The sequence below is a fragment of the Myxocyprinus asiaticus genome, chromosome 28 (assembly GCF_019703515.2).
Source record: "Myxocyprinus asiaticus isolate MX2 ecotype Aquarium Trade chromosome 28, UBuf_Myxa_2, whole genome shotgun sequence".
NCBI lineage: Eukaryota > Metazoa > Chordata > Actinopteri > Cypriniformes > Catostomidae > Myxocyprinus > Myxocyprinus asiaticus.
In genome coordinates this window covers 14259005-14284846 of record NC_059371.1, presented here as the reverse complement: position 1 = coordinate 14284846, position 25842 = coordinate 14259005, and the positions used below count along the sequence as shown (strand labels likewise).

Below are 25842 nucleotides of genomic sequence, written 5' to 3'. Positions count from 1 at the left end.
CCGCAGCCCATGTCCACCATTGAAATTTGCTGCCCTAAAGAACCCGGAAGCGTGGCTGCCTGCAGTGTGATGTCACGGTAATTTCACCTATAGATCAAGGAGAGGAACTTGTCATGGCTAAACTCCCAAACATTTGGAATCTCTGAAAAGCTCAGGAAGTCCTCTTAAGATAGCCCAAGTTTACTACTGTGGTATGAATGGGCTAAGTGAGACTTAAATAACAAAAATTAATTGTTGGGTCTCAGGCCTTTAAAGCCTGATGTATCAAATATGATACAAAAAAAAGAAAAAAAAAAAGATCACATTTACTTTTTTGTGTGTGTGTGTTCAGATTTTGGTAGATTCAGAAGATTTTATTTGTTTTTGGTTAAAAAAAAACAGCAAAAAAAAATTTCATACGGCAGGCTATATAGGGTTCAATTCTAACTTCTTTGGCCTACATTAATACAAAGGCCAAAAAAATAATTGACACAAGTACGCAAACTTGGGGGAAGAGAGAGAATAAAATGACCCCTTTTAATATTACAAATGAAGAAAACATTTGGCTGAGGGAATAAACCTGACAGGATTATTCCTACTGTACATAACATAAGCCTTGCTGAAGGAATGATTCTGAACATATCTTGTTAATGCTCGGATGAGTTGTGCTGTGTGGCTGACGGCCACCCTTAAGGAAGTGTCTTTTTTTTAGTGGTTGTTTTCCGTGAGATCTGGCCTTCTTCCAGCTGATGAACGACAGCTATGTTTATTAAAGTCCCATTTATAAACTTCCCCAAAGAGATACCAGTCCTTATTTTCCACTTAGTTTTCCCAGGCTTTGGGTTCTTTTTTCACACACACACACACACACACACACACACACACACACACACACACACACATAAATATGCAACTAGTCACTTTCACAGGGTCACAGACAGGATTAGGGGGGTAAAATAAAACTGATAAGATATTTTCCACTGGCTGATCACCAGATCATGATATAAGCTTAATGTTTAGTACTCTCATCTATGTCATAAACTGTTACCCAGTGTAATTTTCATCACTCACTCAGTACCAGGGAAGTTGCTGAACATAAATGGCATCCAGGGATTAACCCATTTGTGCTATATCATGATGCAAAGCTGCCTATAAGTGTAAATAATGCATTTGTACATTGATATACAGTACATCTCGTATGGTATGGTATTCTGGTATGGTATACAGTGGAATGGTATTCTGTAGGTAATATTGGTCATGAGTTAGAATAGTTAGTTTTGGAACAAGTATAATTGCAAATGTATTTCTCTGTATGTGGATATATTTGTTGATATTACCGATGTGTAGCCTACTGTATATACTGTATATTACAAGGCGCATGCAAATTTCTATTTGGCGACTGCATTTTATTCAATGGAAAGACAGACAGATAGCAGCAGAAGTGGGAGTGGCTGGCAAAGGACAGCACAGGGAGCTGCTTAGAAACATTTACCTGCTAGGTCACAATACATTTTCAGTAAGGGGGGGCAGTTGGGTGGAATGAAAGGAAAGTGAGTACAGTCCTGTTGCGAATAAACCTTAGAGAAGTGAAGTGTGCAGGGATGCCGCTTTGTGCCGCCCCACGGAACGCTGATGCCCTTAACTATATTGCTTATGCCAAGATTCGCCACTGGTTTTGTCTGTTGAGAGTGATTTTGGAATTGTAACTTGTCTATTACTGTAATAATCCAATAATAAGTCAAAGTTACCCTTGTGCCTCAAAAAAATTCAGGGCTATCTAGAAAAGATTAAAGGCAACAGCCACTTAAGACAAGGTCTAGTGACTCAGTATTGGTTTAAATTAGGACTAGGCGATAGGACGATGCAATCGAATATCGACAATATCTGACAAATGTCCCGATGCTTATATCAATGCTCATTGACTGACGATGTTCGACTCTATTGCAATATCAGGAAATGACAAAACGATGGATCTGAAAAGTTACCAAATATATTAAATAGGAGCCCAGGGTTTGAAATTAGCACCCACGAGTTGCAATCCACCAATTGTAGGTTGCCTATTTTATGCACAGTGGCAGCTAATTTTGCTTATTTACCCACCACTGTGGTGGGCGACCCTGCAAGACATCTCAGAGAGACACATGACAAGAAATTCTGTTAGACACAAAGACACATGCTTGAAGAAACACACTTTATTATATTTTTAAGAACAGAAGACAGAAAAGCCATCAATGTGCATGTCTGATTCGCTGTTTGTTCAGAGGTGTGCAGCACGAGCATGACTTGTGGAACACGCGCATGTAGAGCTCTCATAGCAAATGACCTAAGACATTCTCAGGAGGTGCTCGGAGTTAAGTTTGCTTTATTTCCACTGAACAGTTCGAGCTTAAAGCTGCTCTATGTATGATTTTCTGGTTAAAAATGAACAAATTGCCATTATTGATGGAGTACATAAACAATCAGTGTTCAAAACAATGTCCTTACCTTACCCCGATTCACTACAGTAAGCCTATAAAAATGATTTGTATTTTGAGCTGTTGGGTCGGATTTGGCGCGAAATCGCTGGCTTATGACGTTCATCCTTGCGTCATTACGTCATGTCTGTAAATACAGGAAAGAAGAACTGGCTGTCACGTGTTCCAGCAAGAGAAACTAACAATGCTGTTCAGTTCTGTTTAGTCACACTCACACAGTTCAGGACAGCATCGCTGCAGTCTGGATGGATGTATATCTGTTATCTGTTGGCGAAGTTGTTTACCTGCTATAATGCTTGGATATGTTTTCTGGTAGGGTTGTTGAAGCTTATATTGCTTGTCATGCTTTTATAAATCGAGCATTAACTGTGTTAACCAATCGCGATGTATCCACGTTGTCGGGTGAAGTTACTGTGACGTTTAAGATGTATGACTTCTGAAATTGGCTTCTTGTAATTGTTATATTGCATATTTAATCATATTATTGTCATGTTTAATAAACTATATTTCATCCCCATCATTACTGAATCCTTGTTTTATGATTTTAGTTTACGGTGTTGTGTGCATTGCATAGACATACTATTGTAGTATTACGGTTTTACTTGCATTATCAACTGAGGCTGTACAATATATACATTTCTATGCTGGTGCAGGCTGGTTTAAACTGATTAGTGCTGGATTGGTGCTGTTAATTGAGCAGAACTTGGTTAAAATTTTTGTCCAAGGAACCTTTAAAAATGTACCATGGTGGTTGCCACCAACATGCCGTAGTTATTACAGTTATTGTTTCAACAATAAAAGTGTGGTAACTTGCTCTAAGCCAACACTGTCTGAAAATAAATGAAACATAATGACTGAAAGATTCTGAAAGCTACTGTATTTACACTGTTAGAAGGACATCATATGAAAGAAATGGCAAGATCTTCTCTGGGGATTCATATCCAGGGTGGGATTCAGGCTGAATGGAGCAGGAAGGAATTTTAAAAAAGTATATTTAATGCCCATCATTATTGAATCCTCATTTTATGTTTTTAGTTTACGATGTAATTATGTGCATTGCATAGACATACTATTGTTGACAGGATCCCAACTCTCTATTCGAGTTTTTGTTGTGTCGGGATCCTGTCACCTGTCTTTGTGTTTGTGCCTGTCTTGTGTATCTAGTGTCAGGATCCTCCCACTTTGGTTGGTCTTGTTTATTGTTTTAGTGGCTGGATCCTGACACTAGTGTTGTGTGAGTGCACTTGGCTTTGTGTTTTCTCATTGCCATGTGCACTCGTGTCTGTGCTGTCTTAAGTGAAACCCCGCCCCCTCATTTGCCTTGTTATTAGTTTATCAGTTTCACCTGCCTCTCCTTGTTACACTCCTCAGTTCCTTCCCAATTTATGTGCCCTTCAAGTGGACTTGGAAATATCGTAATTACGAGTTCCGAGCACATGAATGACCCAGTGAAGTTGGAAGTTCAAGTGGGAAACTCTAGATGGTACCCAAGTTTCCGAGATGGGAGGAGTTCTAAACTTTCAGCATGGCGGAGGATAGTACAGTTTCTGTAGTGAATGACAGATTTTGTTCATTTTTCTAAATTTCTAATTGTTAGCACTTGCCGCTTTGGTCATATTCTTTTATATATATCAGTGACCATTCTATGCATGTTGTATATTTTTACACTATGAAAATAGCTTGTATTTGACCAAAATTCCATTATCGTCAGCAAACTAACTGAGCGATATGTATTATGATGTCAAAATAAAAGTTCCTCAAGAAATATGAATGAATGAACCTGGCGTCGTCCATGTTTCCTGTTCTTTCTGACAACAAAGCATGTGAACACGACATACTCGTAATTACCAATTCAGAAGTGGGAAGTAGGAAAATTCCGATAGGACATGAAGGCAGCATTAATCTTCCTCACTGTGTCTGAAATCGCTCACTTGTTAACTCATTCACTCACTCACTATTTCCTATATAGTGGATGTCTGTGAGTGCCCTATATCAGGCAAGGAGTGAACGAAATGAGTGAGTGAATTCGGACATTGACGTAAACACTAGTGGTGCACCGATCCGATCTCAGATTTGTTTTTAACACTAAGATCAGCCAATACTGATTTTTTTTTTTTTTTTTTAAAGTGCCCTTTAGTTACAACATATACTATTACATTTTTTACATCAAAAGTTGTATTAATTAATATTAGTTAAATGAACTAACAATGAACTAATAATGAACAATTGTAATTTTATTAACTAACATTATAATTAATAAGGGCTGTAAAAATATATTGTTCATTGTTTGTTCATGATACCTAATGCATTAACTAATGTTAACAAACGTAACCTTTTTATAAAGTTACCAAAATTACATTAAAATCACATTAATTGTGAATTGCTAACATTTATTGTTGTAATTAAAATGTAATTGCTGTGATTAGTGGTAATGTGACCAACATTAATCTGATTTAAATTGGGATCATCACTGAATAGCGCTGAGATGAGTGACTGATTTGAAAGCACCTGGAGAGCACGCATGTTTGATTGACACCGCGAGTGAGCATATTGAAGGGAGTGAATCTGAAAGTTCTCATCATCGCTCAAACAGTCTCTATCGCGCAACACAACGTCTGATTGTCATGACTCACTTTACATCACATATACTCAGATTTGTTTACATATGTTTATTTGTTGTTTAATTAGTTTTTATTCGCGTTTGCAGTCTCTTTATCCTCTCCGTGCTCACATTGCAGCGAGTCAAAATGACTACCATACTGACTCTAGAAAATGGGCAACTTAATATTCATACATGTGTAATTCTTACACATTTTTAAAAACAAACCTGCTTATTCATGTGAAGAACAGCATGTCTGAAACTTTAAATTTGTGAATACTTAGAATTGCCAACAATTCACCCTCCAGAGGCCACTCTGTCATGCATCAACAGCTGAGAAAGTGCTCATTAATTAGAGTATGTGTGATTCCCTGCGTACTGAAAAAAGATTGGCCCTGATTCTAGTCACGATCAGCCGATCACCGATCACAGACTTAAGATGAATATCGGCTGATTTAGATCGGTGGCCGATCAATCGTGCACCCCTAGTAAACACGGAGCGTCGAAGAGAGCGCTAGAGATGACGCAGAAACAACTTTGTCACATATGAACTTTTATCTTTCATGTATGATAATAATAATCATTATATATAATTGTTATATATAATAACAATGATAATACTTATTAGTCTTATAAAATGGTATAAACAATAAATATTAATTCTGTTTGTCATGGTTAACCCGTTATTATATATTAACATAATAATTAAAATATCAATACTGCTAAAAACTGCCAAAAAGAATAAAAACATTTGTACAACCGTACGTTATTGTATTTATTTTTATTATTTTACCATCTTGACACAGCATTTCTTAGTGCCGAGAAGACATGATATGTGCGCATATCGCCCTCATGCGACTATAATACAGTGCTAAATTTATTGATAATAACATCCATTGATTATTAGACCATTACGTACATGTGATAAACAAATATTTGAATAATTTCCACTGTGCGCAGTCTTCTGAGTTAACAAAAATATCACCTCAGGGAATTAGTGAAGAAAGAAATCACTTAGCATTTTAATAGCAAAATAAAAATAAAAAGCATATCTGACAAATATTTAATCTATACAAATAAATTAAAAAAAATGACATTTATTTGTATGATTTTGGATCACTATATTTTATCATGTTATTTTTAATCAAGTTTTGATGTGTCAAAAAGTAAAACACTACAGCCAGTGTGAAGTGAAACAATGCAGGAATGAAATGAAGCTGTAAACTGGCGTCTCTCGCTCACCCATTTTCGCTCTCTCTCCCTGCTCGTCAGTCCTCCCCGCGTTGGTTTATGGGCAAGATAGCATCGGCAAGTGTACATCGATTGTACACTCAAAATCAGATTGCACTGTGGGTAAGAATGAGGCAACAAATGTAGGGAACGAGATGTAGGGAACAAATCTGGACACTACTACAAAATGCCTGACACTCAAAATAGTGCACTATATAGTGGATAGGGGGCGATTTCGGACACAGCTCCTGTGTTCTCTGTCTTGTGTCAGTTCATTGTGGAAAGCCTTGTGGAATGTTTGTGGATATTTCCCTGTCAAGGTGTCTTGTCTGTCGGTTCCGATTATCTGGCTTAACCATGTGGATTTTGAGACTCCCCTTGCCAGCCTATCCAGGGTACTTACACCCTCAGCAGTGGGGGTAGGGGGTTGATGATGTATTTGGATATCACAATATTTTTTTTATTATATTTTTTTATCTTATGAACATATTTCTTGCATATTGCCCAGCCCTGGTTTAAACACAGTTAAAACACTCATTGCTGACACAGATACCACCCCACTTCCTGTGTGTGTGTGTGTGTGTGTGTGTGTGTGTGTATGCATGAAAATGACTGTATTCTGTGAGGAAGTGTTCTGGCTCTATGTGTGTGTAATGTACTGTATGTGTGTGTGATATTTGATCAGACAGAAGTGTATTTTAAAGGCTGTCATTTGATAGCCTGGTGTCACAGGTGTTGTGTTTGTTCCCATTGGTGATCTGAAAGATTAGAAGTGCGTCATTAATGTTATGAATGTAAAGGTGTTCATTGATGATCTGCGTGTGCTTGTGTGTGTAACGCTAACCAGTTTGTATTCCTCACTGCAGGATTGTGTTAATCTGCGCCAAAAGGTCTTTGTGTGCCGCCTTCTCTGTGCTGCCATATGGAGAGAGCTTCCACATCAGGTATTCAAACATTCATGCACACTCAAACACACAGGCACAAAAGATACATATTTAAATGAAATGGTTATATGGTGTGGTAAAGAGCAGCTTAGGCCAGCATACATTTCTATGCTGGTGCAGGCTGGTTTAAAATGGTTAGTGCTGGATTGCTGCGGTTCATTGAGCAAAACTTGGTTAAAATTGTTGACCAAGGAACTAGAGTTGCACGGTATACCGGTACTAATGAAATATCGCGATACCAACAGATTTAAAATGGTACAAAATCATCATAATTTCGGTACCATATTAAAGTATGCTACCACTAGCAAAATGTAATGTAATGTGAGAGTTTTGACATTAAATCAAAAACTATTTGAAAATAATTTTCAAATTATTAAAAAAAAAAAAAAAAAAAAGACTCAATATGGCCAAATGTGATCATTAAACAGCAGAAGGATAACATTTAATTAAATAATATACAGTCACATGCGCTGCGCACCACAGAGTGATTGAGAGGCTCCGCTCCGCTCTGCTCTGTCATCGCGCACACACACGCAACACGCACTACTACTGCTTGATTGTCATGCTGTGTGTCCAGTAGTATCCATCTGCAGAGCCACAGAGCAGTGTGTTTAGTGTAAAATCAGCTGTGAACTCTCAAATGACCTTTTTCACCGGAGATTTTAGCTCACGAGTCACGGGAAGTTTGATATAACAAACCCTTCAGAAACAGGAAGAACTTCAAAGGTCTTTCAAAATAAAAATTCTGCTGAAATGAGAGCTTTATTTAACTGGATGCTTGAAATTGAAGACATTACGTCTGTATTAAATACTACTATATTAAAGTGTAATATTGAAAGTAGTAGCAATAATACTCATAATAACAATAATATAATATTTAATGGTTATATTATTAGTATTATTATCTGTAAGCAATATCACAAAAGCTGAATACCAGTACTGAATATCAGCATGTTGTGATTCAGCCATTTTCATTTATACTGTAAAGCTCTGTTGTGCATCTTTTTTGTTTTTTACCAAAAATAATTATTTATAAATTATTATATTTTATTTTGATCAAAGCTATATAGTATGTATTTGATTAAACACAATTTGATCATAACATTTAATTAAAACCTTTAACTTGGAATCCAGAAAAACTTCATGCAGTTCTTTTTGTCAAGTAATTTTCTGTGTAATTTCACAAATCCAAAATCTTGAGTTTTTTTTCTTCTTTTTTGCCTAAGTATCGAGTTAGTATCGATACCGAGGCACCAGGGCTTGTATCGTACCGAAGCCTTAATTTTGGTATCGGCGCAATCCTACAACGAACCCTTAAAAATGTACCATGGTGGTTTCCACCAACATGTTATTACAGTTATTGCTTCAACAATAAAAGTGTAGTAAAATAAATGAAACACAATGACTGAAAGATTTTGAAAGCTACTGTATTTACACTATTAGAAGGACATCATAATAAAGAAATGGCAAGATCTTCCCTTGGGATTCATATCCAGGGTGGGATTTGGGCCGTATGGAGCAGGAAGGAATTTTTCCCACATCCCTGAGCTGGGCCTGGCATGACACAGCCACAAACCTCTCGCTTTTCCCACCCTCTCCTTTACACATCCACAAAATGCTCAAACAAGGAAACAGACCTTGGGAAACTTTTTCTTTTGCTATCACTCACTGTCACTTTTATGGCCATTCTATGTTTTCTGATATATAAATAGATAGAAGGAGAGGATATTACACAGCCATGTTACGCAAGCAGTCTAAGACTATAGATAAGAGATGCTAGTGGGGGTGTGTGTGTGTGTGTAATTCGGGTCAATTTCTAAGCTCATCTGTCAGTGCTTGAAGTGCAGCACGCTCAGTTACCCACAGCTCACATCTGTTTGGAAAGAAAAAGCAAATGATTGGAAATCTGATGCGTTTGAGGCTGTCTGTATTGGGTGAGTCAGGTGTGTGAGAGCATTTAGCTATAGTTTGGGAACAAAATTGTCTCCAGCAGTGTGCTAAATCTGAAAAAAAAAAAAAAAAAAAAAAAAAAAAAACTGTTTGGAGACATTTGGGGACGTCCTTAATTGGGAAATCGATTAATAAATAAAGCAAATACTGTTTTGTTTTTTATTCATAATATAGAAAAAGTTTTAATTATGATTAACTTTATATAAAACAATAGAAATCTATGGCATGTCCCCATTTAGATAGCTAAGTAAATGTGTGTGTTAATGACAGATTGTTGAATTGGCTCTATGTATTCAGTGAACATTGCTTAGATTGTATTTGTGTCTGGTGCTCTTTCAGCCAGAAGAGTGAGCCCAGGTGTCATTCTGTCTTGTTCTCGCTCTCCTTTTGCAGAAATGATGATGTGATGATTTAAAATGCGACAACCTGCAATTTAATCTTGACTTTATTTAAAGGAGCCATATGCTATAATTTTCAGGGTTCCTACAGTCATGGAAAACCTGAAAATACCAGGGAATTTTAGAATTGTGTTTTTCAGGCTTGTAAAAAGTCCAGAAAATTATCTAAATCTTAAAAGTAGGGCTGTGAATCAATTAATTTAAGTAAAGAATTAATCACAATTAAATGATGGTACATGATACATTACAACAAACATTAAAAAAATCTTAAAGTATATTTATTACTTTGTCTCAAAGAACTTGCAAGAAATTGGTTAGTCATCATTCATTCTAATTATTTAAATATGTAAATGAATTTTGTTAAAATTCATATCAAACTTAATTGGCAAGAGAAACTTAAGTGTACATTGCCAATGCATTATTAGATGCTATACATACAGATATAAAACAAATTGAATGCTGAAGTTTAAGTTTCTGAAGTAAAAAATCTCAAAACTATTATTTTTCTCTGGCTTCCATTCAATCTCTACAAGAATACCTGGCTGCAGCTTTCCGAACGTCCAGGCACTTCTCGGTCTCTATCGCACACATGCTGGGTCTTTCTTGGGTGGTTTCACTTTTGACAGTAATTCAGATAAAAGTGAGTGAGGGTGTTCAGCCGATGCGAAGAGACCACCAAACCACCAATATGATTATTCAAGTGTTTTATCTACTATTAATGTTTGCATTGTACTACACATCAATTTAAGAGGTGAAATTCGTGGTATGGCTGATACGAGTTCAATGGAAGACTTTATTATTTGTATATTATATTGTACAGCCTCAGTTGATAATGCAAGTAAAACCGTAATACTACAATAGTATGTCTATGCAATGCACACAACTACACCGTAAACTAAAATCATAAAACAAGGATTCAGTAATGATGGGGATGAAATATAGTTTATTAAACATGACAATAATATGATTAAATATGCAATATAACAATTACAAGAAGCCAATTTCAGAAGTCATATATATTAAACATGTCACAGTAACTTCACCCGACAACATAGATACATCGAGATCAGTTAACACACGAGTAATGTTCGATTCATAAAAGCATGACAAGCAATATAAGCTTTAACAACCCTACCAGAAAACATATTAAAGCATTATAGCAGGTAAACAACTTCGCCAAACGGATAACAGATATACATCCATCCAGACTGCAGCGATGCTGTCCTGAACTGTGTGACTGTGTGACGTAAAGCCGGAGCAGTTTTTACTGCTGGAACAAATGACGGGCGTTACCTCTTTTCTGTGTTCACGGACATGAAGTAATGATGCAAGGATGAATAAGTCAGCAATTTCACGCCAAAAATACAAATAATTTTTATAGGCTTACTGTAGTGAATCGGGGTAAGGTAAGGACATTGTTTTGAACACTAATTGATTATGTACTCAATTAATAATGGCAATTAAGTACATTTTTAACCAAAAAATCTTACGTAGTATAGCTTTAAATTAGGTTAATTAAGTAGTGCCACTTAAAAGTCTTGGAAAGGACATGGAAATTTCTATATTGTATATACTTTTCTACTTTTTCTACTCTACATTGCTTTGCTTTAATGTATTTGCTCTTGTGTAGAGTATAACTTGGTTATCGGTAAGGGTGCATGATTTGGATAAAAAAAGTCATATTGTGATTGATATATATATATATATATATATCAATCACAGTATGACTTTTTATATATATATATATTGTGATTGCGATTTTATAAACAAAAAAAATAGTAAGTGATTTCTTTTGACCAAAATTTGGTAATGTTTTACCCATGTACTTAGACTTAGGCCACTCTTCTGAGTCTTCTTAAAAGAACCAAAGTCAGACCTTTTTCACTTCAGCCACAAACAAATGAGTAAATAAAATAGTGAAACAAAGAGAAAAGAAAAAAACACTGTCCTCTTTGTATTCACATTGTACCTGTCCACTGTTTGTCCACTGTGATACGGTCTCAGCCCACTATTCATCATCATTATTTTTGGAACCCAGTCAATTTGTATATTACATTATTGTAATATTATAATATTTTATTGATTATTATTATTATACAATAATGATACATTTCTTTAATAAAATCTTTACTTGAACAGGGCATTGCTATGCAAAGAGTTCAAAACAAAGAGTTCTAAACCGTCAAGCTTTTATTTTGGCAGACAACTGCATGTTTCAGTGTGTAAAAGAATTCAGTAACACTATACAATAAGGTTCCATTTGTTAACATTAGCTAACAACATTAGTTAACATTAGCTAACAACATTAGTTAACATTAGCTAACAATGAACAATACTTTTACAGCATTTATTAATATAAGTTAATGTTAATTTCAACATATACTTCTACATTTTTAAAATGTTTTTGTTAACATTAGTTAATGCACTATGAACTAACATGAACTAACAATGAACAATTGTATTTTTATTAACTAACATAGATTAGTTAATAATTAGTTAATAACATAGCATAGATTAATAAATGCTGTAAAAAATATATTGTTAATTGTTTGTTCATGATACCTAATGCATTAACTAATGTTACGAATGGAACCTTATTGTAAAGTGTTACCAAGAATTCACAACAGCTCTATAACATGCTCCTCATTTTAACATCTTCTCCTCCTCTGTCCACAAATACTCATGGGGTGTCATGGGGTGTATTATTTGTATCTGAAGATTAACTTGTACCAGCCAAGCATGTTTGGAATTACACAGAAGTGAAATTTAAGTGAATCTGGAGAGCTTTAAATGTGATGCTCTATGACATAAGCAAACGGAACCAAACTCAAGTGAGCCCTAGTGATGTCCAATTTGTGATATGAATTGGTCAAACTGTTCACACATCGGTCTGAATATTTTATGAGTGAATCCGTCTGAATTTAAATGATTTTTCAAAATGCTTATCCAGTGCTTTGGAAAGATTATGGAAAAGACTTCAATTAAAAAACAGCACTTTATTTTTTTCTCTGAAGTTTGGTTAGGCCTATAATATAAGTTAAGCTTTCTTGCACTACAAATTGGCATTATGTAGATTTACATGACCATTCCACCCACTAACTTACCCTTTGAAATAAAGGGGCTGCTTTTACTACTGTACCTTTAAGAATTGCATATGTACAGTACATGAACTCTGTTATGATTGGCTACTAGTCTGTAAATAATGTAAAGGTGTACCCTCTTAATTACTGATTGAATCAAAATGGGCCATTTTTACTACTGTACCTTTAAGACTTGCATATGTAAATGAGCTCTGTTATGATAGGCTAGTCTGGAAATGATTTAATGTTTCCTCTTAGTTACTGATTCCATCAATTAAAGCAAAATGTTCAGAATGAAGCATCCATCCATCTCTTTTCTTTCAGTGACCCTTGTTTGGATGCTCAGCGGCGTAGGCACTCCTCTGGTGCGATATCTGCCACTCTAGAGATGCTTCCTGGGCTGGAGGGGGTGGAGCTGGGCATCTACGGCAGGGTAAGAGCTTGTCATTCCCTCCCTGCACATGTCAGTCAATCTGTCAGGGAATGTCACCGGATATTGTGTTCAGAGTAACAATGACCTGCTCCGTGATGACAGGTTTACATCTTTGTATTTGATGCACCGCAGGAGGTTAAAGGCACTGTTAGGATGTGTCAGGCAGACAGATGAGTTTTTGTGATCTTATTTGTTGTGTAGACAGTGTCGTACGCTCAGTTCCTGTATCCCACTAATGCTCTGGACCGGCACAAGCCCTCAGTGGACCTCGCTCTACCAATGCCCTTTTCCAGAAACAGCATCCCTCGCAGTTGTCCACCCTCTCGCCTCAACAGCGCTGTGGGACTGGATCTGGGTAGGTCTCACACACACATATGCACACACACTTGTACAGTTGGGCTGCACAATTTGGACAAAAAGTCATATTGCCATTATTTTAAAGATTATTGTGATTGCGATTTGAACTGCAAAATGATAAACAAAAAACTAGTAAATTATTGCTTTTGACCAAAATTTGGTAATGTTTTGTCCATGTTCTACTGCCAATAAAAAGACCTGGGCCACTCTTTGATTGTTCACACTTGAGTCCCTTAAAAAAGAAACAAACTCGTTCCTTTTTCACTTCAGCCAAAAACAAATAAATAAATAAAACATTGAAATATAGAGAAAAACCCCCCCACAAAAGACCGCTTCACGTCGGGATCTTGATCACACTGTCAGGGTTTATTTTGCGATACCAACCGGCTGACTGTACATTATCCCTTACTTATTATGTATTCAATTAAATAATATCACCTGACAGTTATAGGGTGACATTAAACAATAAGAGTAACAACATGAAACTTAAAATTTATTCAAAATGTGAACTAATACAACTAGAAAAACCTTATTTAAAAAAAAAGTATTGAAATATAGTGATAAACAACAGCAATTAACAAAATATTTTGCTTCAAAAAAAGAAGATAATGACTTTTGGCAAAGTCCTTTTGAGGCTTTTAAGAGCTCAAGTGAATTAGTGAATCATTAATGTGAACTGCTGCATTTACATGAACCATCCGAAGGAACTGACCCAAAGTCCCCCTGAAGTGCCTCGAAAAACGTAGTTTTCTTTAGTCTGTTGACGTATTTCCTACTGAAACATGAAGTTGGGGCGGGACTTGTCGAACAGCATGTGCCTTTTTTAAAAACAGCAAATCGCAGCCCCCAGCAATACAACACACACACACGCACATACACACCTGATGCTTCTCATGTCGAAAAGATCTGGTGTTCATCTGGGGAAGCGAAGTCTGACTGCTTTTTTACACTGACCTGAGGACCAAAAGATGATCTAACTCATGTTTCTACATAACCATCCTATAAACAAACACAGCACATCACGGTATTTGCTTACGATGAGACTCGAGCCATTGTGCAAGTCTGTCATTTTTGCCTAGAAACGGCCCTAGCGTCAATGCAGATAACAATGAGAAACAAATGAAATATCACAAAATCAGTGTTTTAAATCTCATAACACTGAACATAAAGAATAAACAACACTTACTCGTGCTGTACATCCCAAGAAACCTCCCAAAAACACCTGCATTAAACATAAATAAACTCCAGCCAGTTCCCTCGCATCCAACTCCCGCATTGGCTTGTCCCATTGAGCAGAGATCAACCCTATACTCTATTCCCTTCAAGGACAGTTACCCTCCACTGTGAGAGCTTCACAGGGCTGAAAGGTGATAACGGTCATTTGCAACTACATTTTTAAGTGAATCTTATTGAAAAATCTGTTTGGAACGACACTAGAACATGGATTGTGCTCCCTCCATAGTGCTCTGCAAAGTCATGATCAGTGCCTGTTAGAGCACAGCCAGATGCGCAGATTAGATGTAGGGGGGAGGGGACATTCTCATTCTAGAAAGCATTTGATTGGACAAAATTAATGCAGTAAGTTGTGAGTCATACATTTTTCTGGGCCTTTTTAACCGGAAGAGAGAGATACTGCAGATTATAGTAAATGATTATAGCTTTTGAAAACAAATTTAGAAGTTTAGAAGTACACTAGCATATAGATGGGCTTAAAGCTAATAGATATGAACTAAAAGCAGCAAAATGTAAATATTTCACAGGATCTTTAAATGTATTGACTCTTCACTAAGCTCCGCCCCCTTTTGGTTACTGTCGCTTGCTCTGACAACCTTTGCAGAACTTCCCATAGGAATGAATGGGAGATTGCTGTGAATGGCACATTTTTGGCAAAATATTCTCATAAACTAATTTGATCATATTCTTACATGGGCTGGAATGAAGCGTGACATTTTTTGTAAAAGAAATTGTTGAATTACACAGTAATTTGATTAAAAACGGTTGAGACTGTGAATCAGAATTGAGGCAAAAAATCATCACAGTCTTTTGAAAAGAGAAAAAAATCAATAGCATGCTGTTCTTGAGACTTCTCAAACACATTACTCCTGTAGATTCTCATTGGAAAAAAGCAAACGTTTGTCAGAGAAATGGCGGACAGCAACAGTTGCTAAGACTAGATTGGTCTAGTCTTTAAAGATGGGGCTAAGCAAAGGCTCAGTTGGAGTCCCCAATGCTAAATATAAGTGATCATTTATTTTAACCCATTCATTTACATGAACTGTTCGAAAGAATCGATTCACTTAAATGATATGGATTACCCAGCGAGACATATAAGAGAGAGAACAGTTCAGATGAGTGTGTTTGATTACTCCCTCGGCTCTGATGCTGTGTTCGCAATACAATGTGACCAATGTAGCGTTTTGTGATGCTACGGCGCTACTTGTTGGGGAATTTAGCCTGTTACTGGAAAAGCTACACTATTGTGAAAATAGCTGAGCTACTGTCACACTACTGAATAATGTAGTTAAGTTAGTAGTGTTGCTACTTTTAGTTAGTTACTCCCCAACACTGAGAAGCAGATAATATCAGGCTTACTTTTTCCCATTCAAACAGTAAACTCCCTCTATTTGCCAGGTTTAAAAAGTACAAAACGGTTATCCATCTACATTAGAACATTTGGATGTCTGATTTTACTTGAAGCATGTGTCATAGTGCTAAAAAGTTTTAACTGAAAAACTTGATTGTGGACACAGTGAAAAACACATATATTTATCTCCAAATAGTGACATTAAGTCAGCATGTATGCAACGCACACACAAAATGACACTCACACATGCACACACAAAGAAGTGTGTAATAACTGATGGGAGCTTAATAAAGGTTTTAATGCTATATTATGCACGGAGTGGGTGGGGACATTTCAATCAACTTGGCAGGCATGGTTATTATCGCAGCGTCTCAAGCGCAGATGTGTGAGTGTGTGTGTCATAATTACTAATGCTACTTTACTTAATGAGTGTATGAGTCATTAACACAACTCTTTCAGCTCTCTGTACCCTTGTACCATATTTAGCAACCTTACATTAGCAACATATGTGTCAGCCGTCTGTGTATTGAATACATTTTCACAACTAAGTACTTACAACGAAGTATTGTTGTTACAGTGTGTGGCTTAATTCTTGTTTACAGAGTCCATGTTTGTTGTCCTGATCAAGCTCTGCTAAGTCAATAATGAACAATACTTTTCATGTCAAACACACATGCACACCATGTTCAGTTTTATATACAGTATGTGCCTTGATTTGCTGATTGCACAGCGATGTTCTTGTGTTTTTCAGGCCTTGAAGACATTGACTATGAGCCTAACCTGCTCAGTGACCCTCAGTGGCCGTGTGGAAAACATAAAAGAGTTCTCATCTTTGCCTCATACATGGTGAGAAAGACAAAAAGAGAGAGGATTTTTGACTTTTAAATTCCGCATCTTCACTTCACACGTTATGACAAAGTGAATGATCAAATCAGGTAGTGGCTGACTCAAAATTGATTAATCTTAGATAGCAGATACTCAGGAATTTAGTTTTTCGCAGATCAGATTGGGTCTAATGCTCAGTTTTGAACATTCATTTACCCAGCAAACATATATGAATGGATGAAAAACTGAGGAATGGCTCATCTCTGTGATTAAGCCTCTATGCTTTAACACTATTAAGGTTGAGCTGAAAGCAGGGTGGTCTGACCTATAGACACAGATAACCATTACTTATCCAGTTTACATCATTACTGACCACTGGTTAATACTGCTTATAATAATGCATATGCACACTGTGAAATATTTTGAAATGTGCTCAATTGCTTTATATCTTATGTAAACTCTTAGAAATCACTTGGTATTTATCTCTCTCTTTCTCTGTCTCTCTCTGTCTGTTGTACATCACAGACAACAGTTATAGAGTACGTCAAGCCATCAGATCTAAAGAAGGACATGAATGAGACTTTTAAGGAAAAATTCCCCCACATCAAGCTCACACTGAGCAAAATTAGAAGGTACGCACACATACCAGAGAAATAACACAACTGACCTTGGAATAACTATGCACAAGTTTAGTTTGCAAATAAGTGTAGCAACTGGGGTGTGAATTAAGGGTGTTTAGGGGGGTCTGACCCCCATAATTAAGGCTTGTTCCCCCCCAAAGGTCATCAAAACAAAATGTGTGTGTTTGGGGTTGTATAAATTACTCATAATATGAAGCTTTAATTCAGATATATTTCTATAGCTTTGCTTGATTTTAAGTTGTTATTTCGGCCACCTCTGAAATGGGTCATTCCATTGGGTCAATGCATATTGCTTGAGCGGTTCAAGTAAATGCGCTAAAAAACAAATCCCTCATTCAAGAACGCACATTCATTCCGTGCATGTACAGAAGGCAGAACACAATGTAAGTGTCTAAAATGCAAGTGCACTGTTCAGATGAATGATAAAGTTTACCCTCTTTAACTTAATGTTGTTGAACCGAATGTGTAAAGCAAGCTGTCTGCTGAAATAACAAAAAATAACAACAAAATTAACAAAAAAAGCGCACGTTTTTACCTGTCAATTAGACGTGCTGGGAAGTTACGTTCATTTCTATAGCAACAATAGGCTGCGAGTGCATTTGGCTGGTAGAAAGAAAAAGTTGTACATACTGAGACATAAAAATTGTAGTGTTTTATTTAAGATGAAAATAATACAGGGGGCCTGTGTAGCTCAGCGAGTATTGATGCTGACTACCACCCCTGGGGTCGCGAGTTCGAATCCAGGGTGTGCTGAGTGACTCCAGCCAGGTCTCCTAAGCAACCAAATTGACCCGGTTGCTAGGGAGGGTAGAGTCACATGGGGTAACCTCCTCGTGGTCACGATTAGTTGTTCTCGCTCTCAGTGGGGCACGTGGTAAATTGTGCGTGGATTGCGGAGAGTAGCATGAGCCTCCACATGCTGTGAGTCTCCGCGGTGTCATGCACAGCGAGCCACATTATAAGATGCGTGGATTGACTGTCTCAGAAGCGGAGGCAACAGTCCTCCGCCACCCGGACTGAGGTGAGTAACCGCGCCACCATGAGGACCTACTGAGTAGTGGGAATTGGGCATTACAAATTGGGAGAAAAGGGGATAAAATAAAAGATGAAAATAATACCCTCACGTCATGTTGAAGTGTGTTAAACAATTTTCAGTATAAATTAAATTATTAAGAATAATGAAGAAATAAACTAATACATTTTAAATATTCTGATGGAAAAAAACAACAACTGTGTTGTAAGAAACAACCCAGTTGAAACGAGAAACAACAAATGCACTTGTTTGATCCATGAGAAAGTGAACTTCAAATAGACCCTGAAATGAAAGCGAATTAGAGCAACATGGAGTGATATTTACACCAAATAGCAATACGTTTGACTATCGGCATGAAGCCTGGTCCAGTTGGCAGATTATTCTGGCGAAGAACGGCCCACTTAAAAGTTGTGTCTGATTGACATCAAAAGTGATTCTTTATTTTAATCTCTTCCTTCTTTATCATGCCCTCTCTTCATCAGTTTGAAAAGAGAAATCCGTTCAGTGGGAGAGGAGTCCGGTTTGCAACCAGTCACCATAGCGATGGCGTTTGTTTACTTTGAGAAGCTGGTCCTTCAGGGACGTCTGAACAAGCAGAACAGGAAGCTGGTGACGGCCGCGTGCCTCCTGCTGGCCGCCAAGATCAGCAGTGACCTGAAGAAACAAGAGGTCAAACAGCTGATTGTCGTGAGTCTGTCAAACACACTGTCCAATTGTACAGTCAACACTAGTGTTGGAAAACATTACTTTTAAAAGTAGCATTTTACATTATTGCCTTATGTAACTTATTTTACGACATCATGCCTTTTATGGAAAGTTACCCGTTTTGCTGTACATTTTCTTGCTGTCAGCTAGCCGTCAGAAGCTTGTTCTCTTTTCTATTTAGAAGCGCTATGCTTAGCCTCCTGATGTTTTTTTATTTTTTAATTCAATAATAATGTATTTTTTTATGTATAGCAGCGTTTGTCCCCCCAATATATTGGCGTTGTGGACAGTGTAGACAGCAGTGATCTTTAGGTAGGAGTGTGTGACTGTTAAACATAGGGAGAGGTTTGCAGAATATATAAATAAATTACACTTACAATAAGGTTGCATTCGTTGACATTAGTTAATGCGTTAGGTTCAGTGAACAATAATGTTTCACAGCATTTATTTATCTTGGTTAATGTTAATTCATAAATGTATTTTTGTTACTTGTTAGTTCATGTCAGGTCAAACTGCATTAAATATTGTTAACGGTTGCACTTTATAATAAGATTACATTTGTTAACATTAGTAAATGCATTAGGAATCATGTTAGTTCATAGAGCATTAACTAATGTCAACATATACAACTTTTAATTTTAAAAGCGTATTAGTATATGTTGAAATTAACATTAACTATGATTAATAAATGCTGTAAAAGTATTGTTCATTGCTTACTAATGTTGTTAACTAATGTTAACAAATATAACCTTATTGTAAAGTGTTACCATGTTAACTTATACAACTTTTAATATTAAAAGTGTATTAATATATGTAGAAATTAAGATTAACCAATATTAATAATAATGCCATAACTGTATTGTTCATTGTTAGTTCATATTAACTATTGTGTTAACTAACGTTAACGTATGCAGTCCTGTTGTAAAGTGTAGCCAAATCATCTTTTATTGTAATAAAAATAAATTATTACGAATAAATAATTGTCATAATAAATAAATTGAAGGCTTAGAAATGTAATGCACATTTTTTATTTAAAAAAAGTATAAATATTTTTACTAATACCTTTACTGCATTACCCTACACTTGTCAATACTCATACAAGTCTTCAAATTGTGCATATAGACCAAAATATTGACCAGGCCAATTTATCAAGCGGTATTTGTTTGTTTTCAAATATTTAAGTGAATTTTGAATGCAAAATGCATTTAAATTACACAATTTTGTGTGTGTTTCATTTACTATCGTTAAATTAATCCCTGCTTTCTAAATATAAGTATTGGCGTCAGCTCTTGAAAAACCCATTTCGGTTGACCACTAAAAATAATTCATAGTTTTGATGAAACATTTATAGTTCTTAGATTAATGTTTACTTCTCTTGTCATGCCTGTCTGTGTCACACCCTCTCTCTTTGGCTTATCTGTTTCTCTCTCTCTCTCTCTCTCTCTCTCTCTCTCTCTCCAGAAATTAGAGGAGAGGTTCCGGATCAGTCGGCGGGAGTTGATAGCGTTTGAGTTCACTGTCCTGGTAGCACTCGAGATGGCACTTTACCTACCAGAGAGTAAAGTCATGCCACACTACCGCAGACTGGTACAGCAGACCTGACATTTCCCTGCAGCTGTGGCCAGACCGGAGGGTTCAGTGTGGTTGTGCACATGCAGTGAAGGAGAGGATGTCCATGCAGATGAGATGCATTAAGCGGCTGAGAGGACGGGACCTGGCGTTCCCGCCATTGTGGTTTCAGGTGTCAGAGCAAATACATGTCAAAATGAAGCTTTGAGGAAGATCTGATGTTCCAAATGATGCTTTTTATAGCAACTGTGCCAGCAGTGTTTGTTTTCTTGGCTGTCTGTTTTAGTGATCATCACAGGAATACTGTATAGGAAAACATCTAGAAGGATCTCTTTTTTTTAGATTCAGAAGAGGAGTGTTTTATTGAAACAGTAAGCCATAAGAGGCATCATGTCATGTTTAAGAATGCCTCCTTACCTTTGGTAAAATCATTGGAATGCATAGACTTAAGTAGCTTATTGCTTTCAAATAATAGTAATATTCAATAATATTCAATAATTTAACTTTTAGTAATAATTCAGTAAAGTCAATAATTAATTTAATATTAATAATTATCAAAATATACAATTCTTCTGCCAAAAATATACATTAGGGTGTTTGTGGTTGCCAAGCAACTTGGTGCATTAATAAAGTATGGCGACGGAACAGCTTAGAACCAATTAGAATTTAGAGTCTGAACTATTTGTTTTATTATTTAATTTAAAAACACTCAAACGACTCCTGCTTCCTCACTTGTGTGAAACATAGAAGCGTGCATGCATACTGTATTTTTTTATTCTGTATCTATGTACCAAAAATTACTTATTTAATGTAAATCTATCCTTTTGTACATTTTAGAACAATCATATATTCACTGTAACACTAAAGCACTTTTAAAAAAATTGTTTTACTAAAACATATGCAATAATCATATAATCATTAGCATAGAATACTGTATGTCATGTAAATATGCACTTACATTTGTTGCATTATTCAATGACAAAGCCTACCTTAGTATTCAAACCTAATCTGTTCTTCGTCTTTGACGGCCTTATTACAGGGCTCCGCTGCACTTTATTGGGAAGAGTGCTCTATAATAGAGCTGATTTCAGGAAAAGCACATTTAAAGTGCTGCCATGTTGTTCTTTCTCATTTACAACAAATATTGTCAGTGTAATCCATGTCCTGCTTTCTACTTGGAGTTTTGTCTGTGACTATTATTCAATGTCATATTAAATGTTTTTACACAGTGTCAAAATATTGGAAAGGCCACACAAATATTGTTTTAATCAAGCTTTCCGCTTTTGATTTACAGGAATAGTTCACCCAAAAAATAAATATTCTGTTTTGTATTTTATTATATATTTGTAATATTTACTCACCGCCATGTCATTCTAAACCATATGCTGTTGTTTTTCAGTGGAGCAGTAAAGGAGAATTTTTAAAGAATCTTCCAGAAGCTCTTTTCAATAAAAGCTCATAGTGACCACGTCTATTGAGCTCCAAAAAACATAAATATGCCATAACTTTCCATAGAAGTTGTCCATATTACTTGTGCACTATATTCCAAGTCTTATGAAACATGCATGATACCAAAATTTAAGCCGTTATTCCCTGAAAATCTTCCCCTCCGTTGCAGTTTTCAAATCTCACTTTCCATTCAGCATGAATTCTAAATGGCTTCAGAAGGTATTGAATATACTGCACGAGTCGCATTTATAATTTTTGGGTGCTTTAATGGTGTTTTTTGTCCTTTTTGGAGCTTGAAAGATGTTGTCACCATGAATTGCCATTGCACAGAAAAAAAGTCACATGGATATTATAATTTTTTTGCGCTTAACAATAATAAACATAATATGAACACAGTAGAAGACAGGCACAGGGTAAGAGAAAGTGAAGGAATATATACAGTATATAGCTTGTGTGACATTTAACAGGATGAATAAGAGGGGAAGAAAATACATAAAATACAAACACACAAACAAACAAAAAACAATCTTTTGTGTTCCGTGGGAAAAGTCAAGTCAAAAGGGTTTGAAACGACATAAGGGAGAGAAATAAATTCCTTTAATACTTAATCATGATGATATATTTATAATAAATTGGCAACAGTTTGTGAATTGCAATGCATCCAATAGGATTTCTATTTTGGAATACTTAAAAGTTTCCTGTTTATTAATTGCATACCATAAAATATTAGATTCAGCATCTAACTTTCTAAAAACTATAAACATGACAATCCTATATCATGGTGTTATCTAAAAAAAGACAGTGTTATTCATAAAAATGTCATTAGTTGTGTTGAAATTAAACAGGTTTTCTACTATTTCCATTCTTTCAGTCCCTAAAATCTATGCAGTACTTTAGACAATATTGTTTTTTCCATTTACTCACAAAACATACTCTTCCCAATTCTTACTCCTCTCTGCCTGATTTTATGGATTCACATTTTAGTGTGAGCAGAAACTCTGTTGTGGAAAGGTTGTGTGTTACCTTAGTTTGGGAGCAATTCCCTGTATATATGTAGTTTCAATCGATACATTTTATCCACATTTTTTTTTTTTATGTATCTTTCTTATATTTTTATGATTCTTGAAATAAGAAATTATTTCCTGATATAAATCTGCTTGTTCAAAAACTGTGACCTTCAGCATTCAGAAATATGTGAGACATTTGCACTTTTTTTAAGCAGTCTAGTGTGTGCATATTATGTGATGAGTTTTGGGCTGTGCTCGGAATAGCATACTAACATACTTTTCTTACTATATTTGCAGTAAATAGTATGTAATATATATGCAACATCATGAGGTCTTGTAACAATGTTTGCATGTTTATAGTGATATAATGCTTACAGTTTCACTTACTGTTTTTTAAATTCCAGGCAGTATAGTGCACACTGCACAGTACTTAGTGAGTAGTAAGCTACAGTAGTATTCCATTCTCAGCATAGCTGTGGTTGCCCTTTTTTGTCCTTCACATTACAGGGGCTTTTATTCACAGTACTCTGCTATGGCTGCCATCTAGAGGTGTGTGTGTGCTACTTTTTGTGTTTTAGAGCCCTTGAGCAACCTAAATACTGTAGATATAAAAGTCTAACAATCACGTTAACACACATTCAATTCAAGTGCCTAGGAATTTTTGTAATGGATGATATGGTAAAAAGAGAAAATGGAAGTAAAGCATTAGTTTAATTATTTAGTTTAGCTATTGCACTGTGATTTTCTATATACCCACAGCACCTTCATCCTGTTTAATCTGTAATTATAAAGGTGTGCTTTAAAGAACATAATCCAGCTATTCAGACAGGGTAATATTCTGGTTTAATAGCCTGTTTCAGCTATAGCCAATCAATCAATGAGTCTTTCAGTGTTTGATATACAGTGTATTTACTTTTGTTTCACTTGTGTCTTTGCCTGCAGTAGCACTGTGGACCTCGTTTTGTATTTCAAGGGTCAGAGGCCTGATAGAATGGAGAAGTGACAACAAAAAAATACATTTCCTCTGATCTCTTCCATGGAGTTGAGCAGAATTTGCTCATCTTCAATAACGAATTATGCTGGGAAAGAAGCCAGCACAAGATAAGGGGTATGGCAGCATTGTGGTGCTGCTAAAATCAAGTCGACATCTTGCTCTGTTGAGGTAGAGATAAAGCTTGTTTCTCATTGATACTCTTGTGTTTAACCAGCACCTCAAGTGCAGCAAACAGTTCATGTGCTTCCTTGTCTTTGTTAAATCTCGTTTCTTGGTTTGTTTCTGTTTACTTTATCTTTTACCTGAATCATTTGTGTCATAATGAGTTTTATCTGTGTAAATGTGCAATTAGCCTTTAGGTTACATTTGTTTAGTATGTTTATGATGAATTATATTTGAATATTATTTGTTATAATTGTTGAATTATTGAGCACTTTCACAAATATATTTTCTGAGATCACTGAAGACTTGTGCAAGTGAATTCTTTCTTTACATCCCTCTATGTATAAAATGTAACCTTCTAGTATCTGTACATCTCACTTGCACATATGAGATCTACATAGTGGTGGACACTGTTAGTACGGAAATCTTTAGGTAGTTATAGCATTGTACTGATGCATGAATATGAGTTCCTGAAACTGGTAGGGAAATTGTATGTTAATAATATGATCACTACTACTAAAAGGTAACAATAAGGTAAGGTAATATTCTGTGCTAAATCCTGGAAATGACATGACATCCATGTAGGGATACTAGGAGGGACAAGATGTAACTTTCTTCGGGTTTACTTGCTGAACAATGTTTCACTGTATAGATGTGTGAACATCCACAGCAAGTAAAAAATATTTTCTTTTTTTTTTCTTTTTTTTAATGCAAAGCTTAAGTTCCTTATACTGACTCCAGCCGTGACGATCATAAACCCTAATAAAGATGCTTATTGATGTCACTCCTGCACACTGAACAGAGAAGGATCCTATTTTACATAAAAAGGCAGTAGTCTTTCAAGCTCCAAAAAGCCTTATATTTCACATTATACATTATAGATATTACAGTTTTATCTTCTGTTAATGCCTGAGCTTCTGTAAAGCTGCTTTGAAACGATAAGTGTTGTGAAAGGTGCTATACAAATAAAAATGACTTGACTTGACTTATAAAACACAATAATTTCTGTGAGGAAAAGACTAATATTTAAGAAATTCCCAGATAATCTTCCTCTCCAATGAGCTGTTAACTCTAAAACCGCTGCCACCGAATTAATGGAATATTCCAGGTTCAGTACAAGATAAGCTCAATCAACAGCAATTGTGGCATAATGTTGATTACCACAAAAAATGTATTTGACTCGCCCCTCCTTTTCTTTAGAAAAAAAAAAGAAAAAGAAAAAATCGAGGTTACAGTGACTTACAATGAAAGTGAATGTGGAACATTTTTGGAGGGTTTAAAGGCAGAAATGTGAAACTTGTAATTTATAAAAGCACTTATATTAATTCTTCTGTTAAAACTCATGTATTATTTGAGATGTAAAGTTGTTTAAATAGTAATTTTTACTGTCATTTTAGGGTTTGTTGACATTACATCATCACGGTAACAA

The 25842-nt window shown here is 35.9% G+C and overlaps 1 protein-coding gene across 2 annotated transcripts in view; it reads left to right on the top strand.

The window, feature by feature from the left end:
- The window catches only part of LOC127419108 (CDK5 and ABL1 enzyme substrate 2-like), a 40513-nt gene extending 15115 nt beyond the window's left edge, over positions 1 to 25398 (top strand). The window contains exons 3-9 of one of the 2 annotated variants that reach the window (XM_051660241.1): positions 7149 to 7226; positions 12979 to 13087; positions 13289 to 13442; positions 16780 to 16874; positions 17379 to 17485; positions 19010 to 19196; positions 20694 to 25398. In XM_051660241.1, coding sequence (XP_051516201.1) covers positions 7149 to 7226; positions 12979 to 13087; positions 13289 to 13442; positions 16780 to 16874; positions 17379 to 17485; positions 19010 to 19196; positions 20694 to 20834 — 871 coding nt within the window. In that variant the 3' untranslated portion in view covers positions 20835 to 25398. Of the gene's footprint in view, positions 1 to 7148; positions 7227 to 12978; positions 13088 to 13288; positions 13443 to 16779; positions 16875 to 17378; positions 17486 to 19009; positions 19215 to 20693 lie in introns of both variants that reach the window. The other variant, XM_051660240.1, reaches the window with a different exon arrangement.
- Positions 25399 to 25842: the final 444 nt, after the last annotated feature.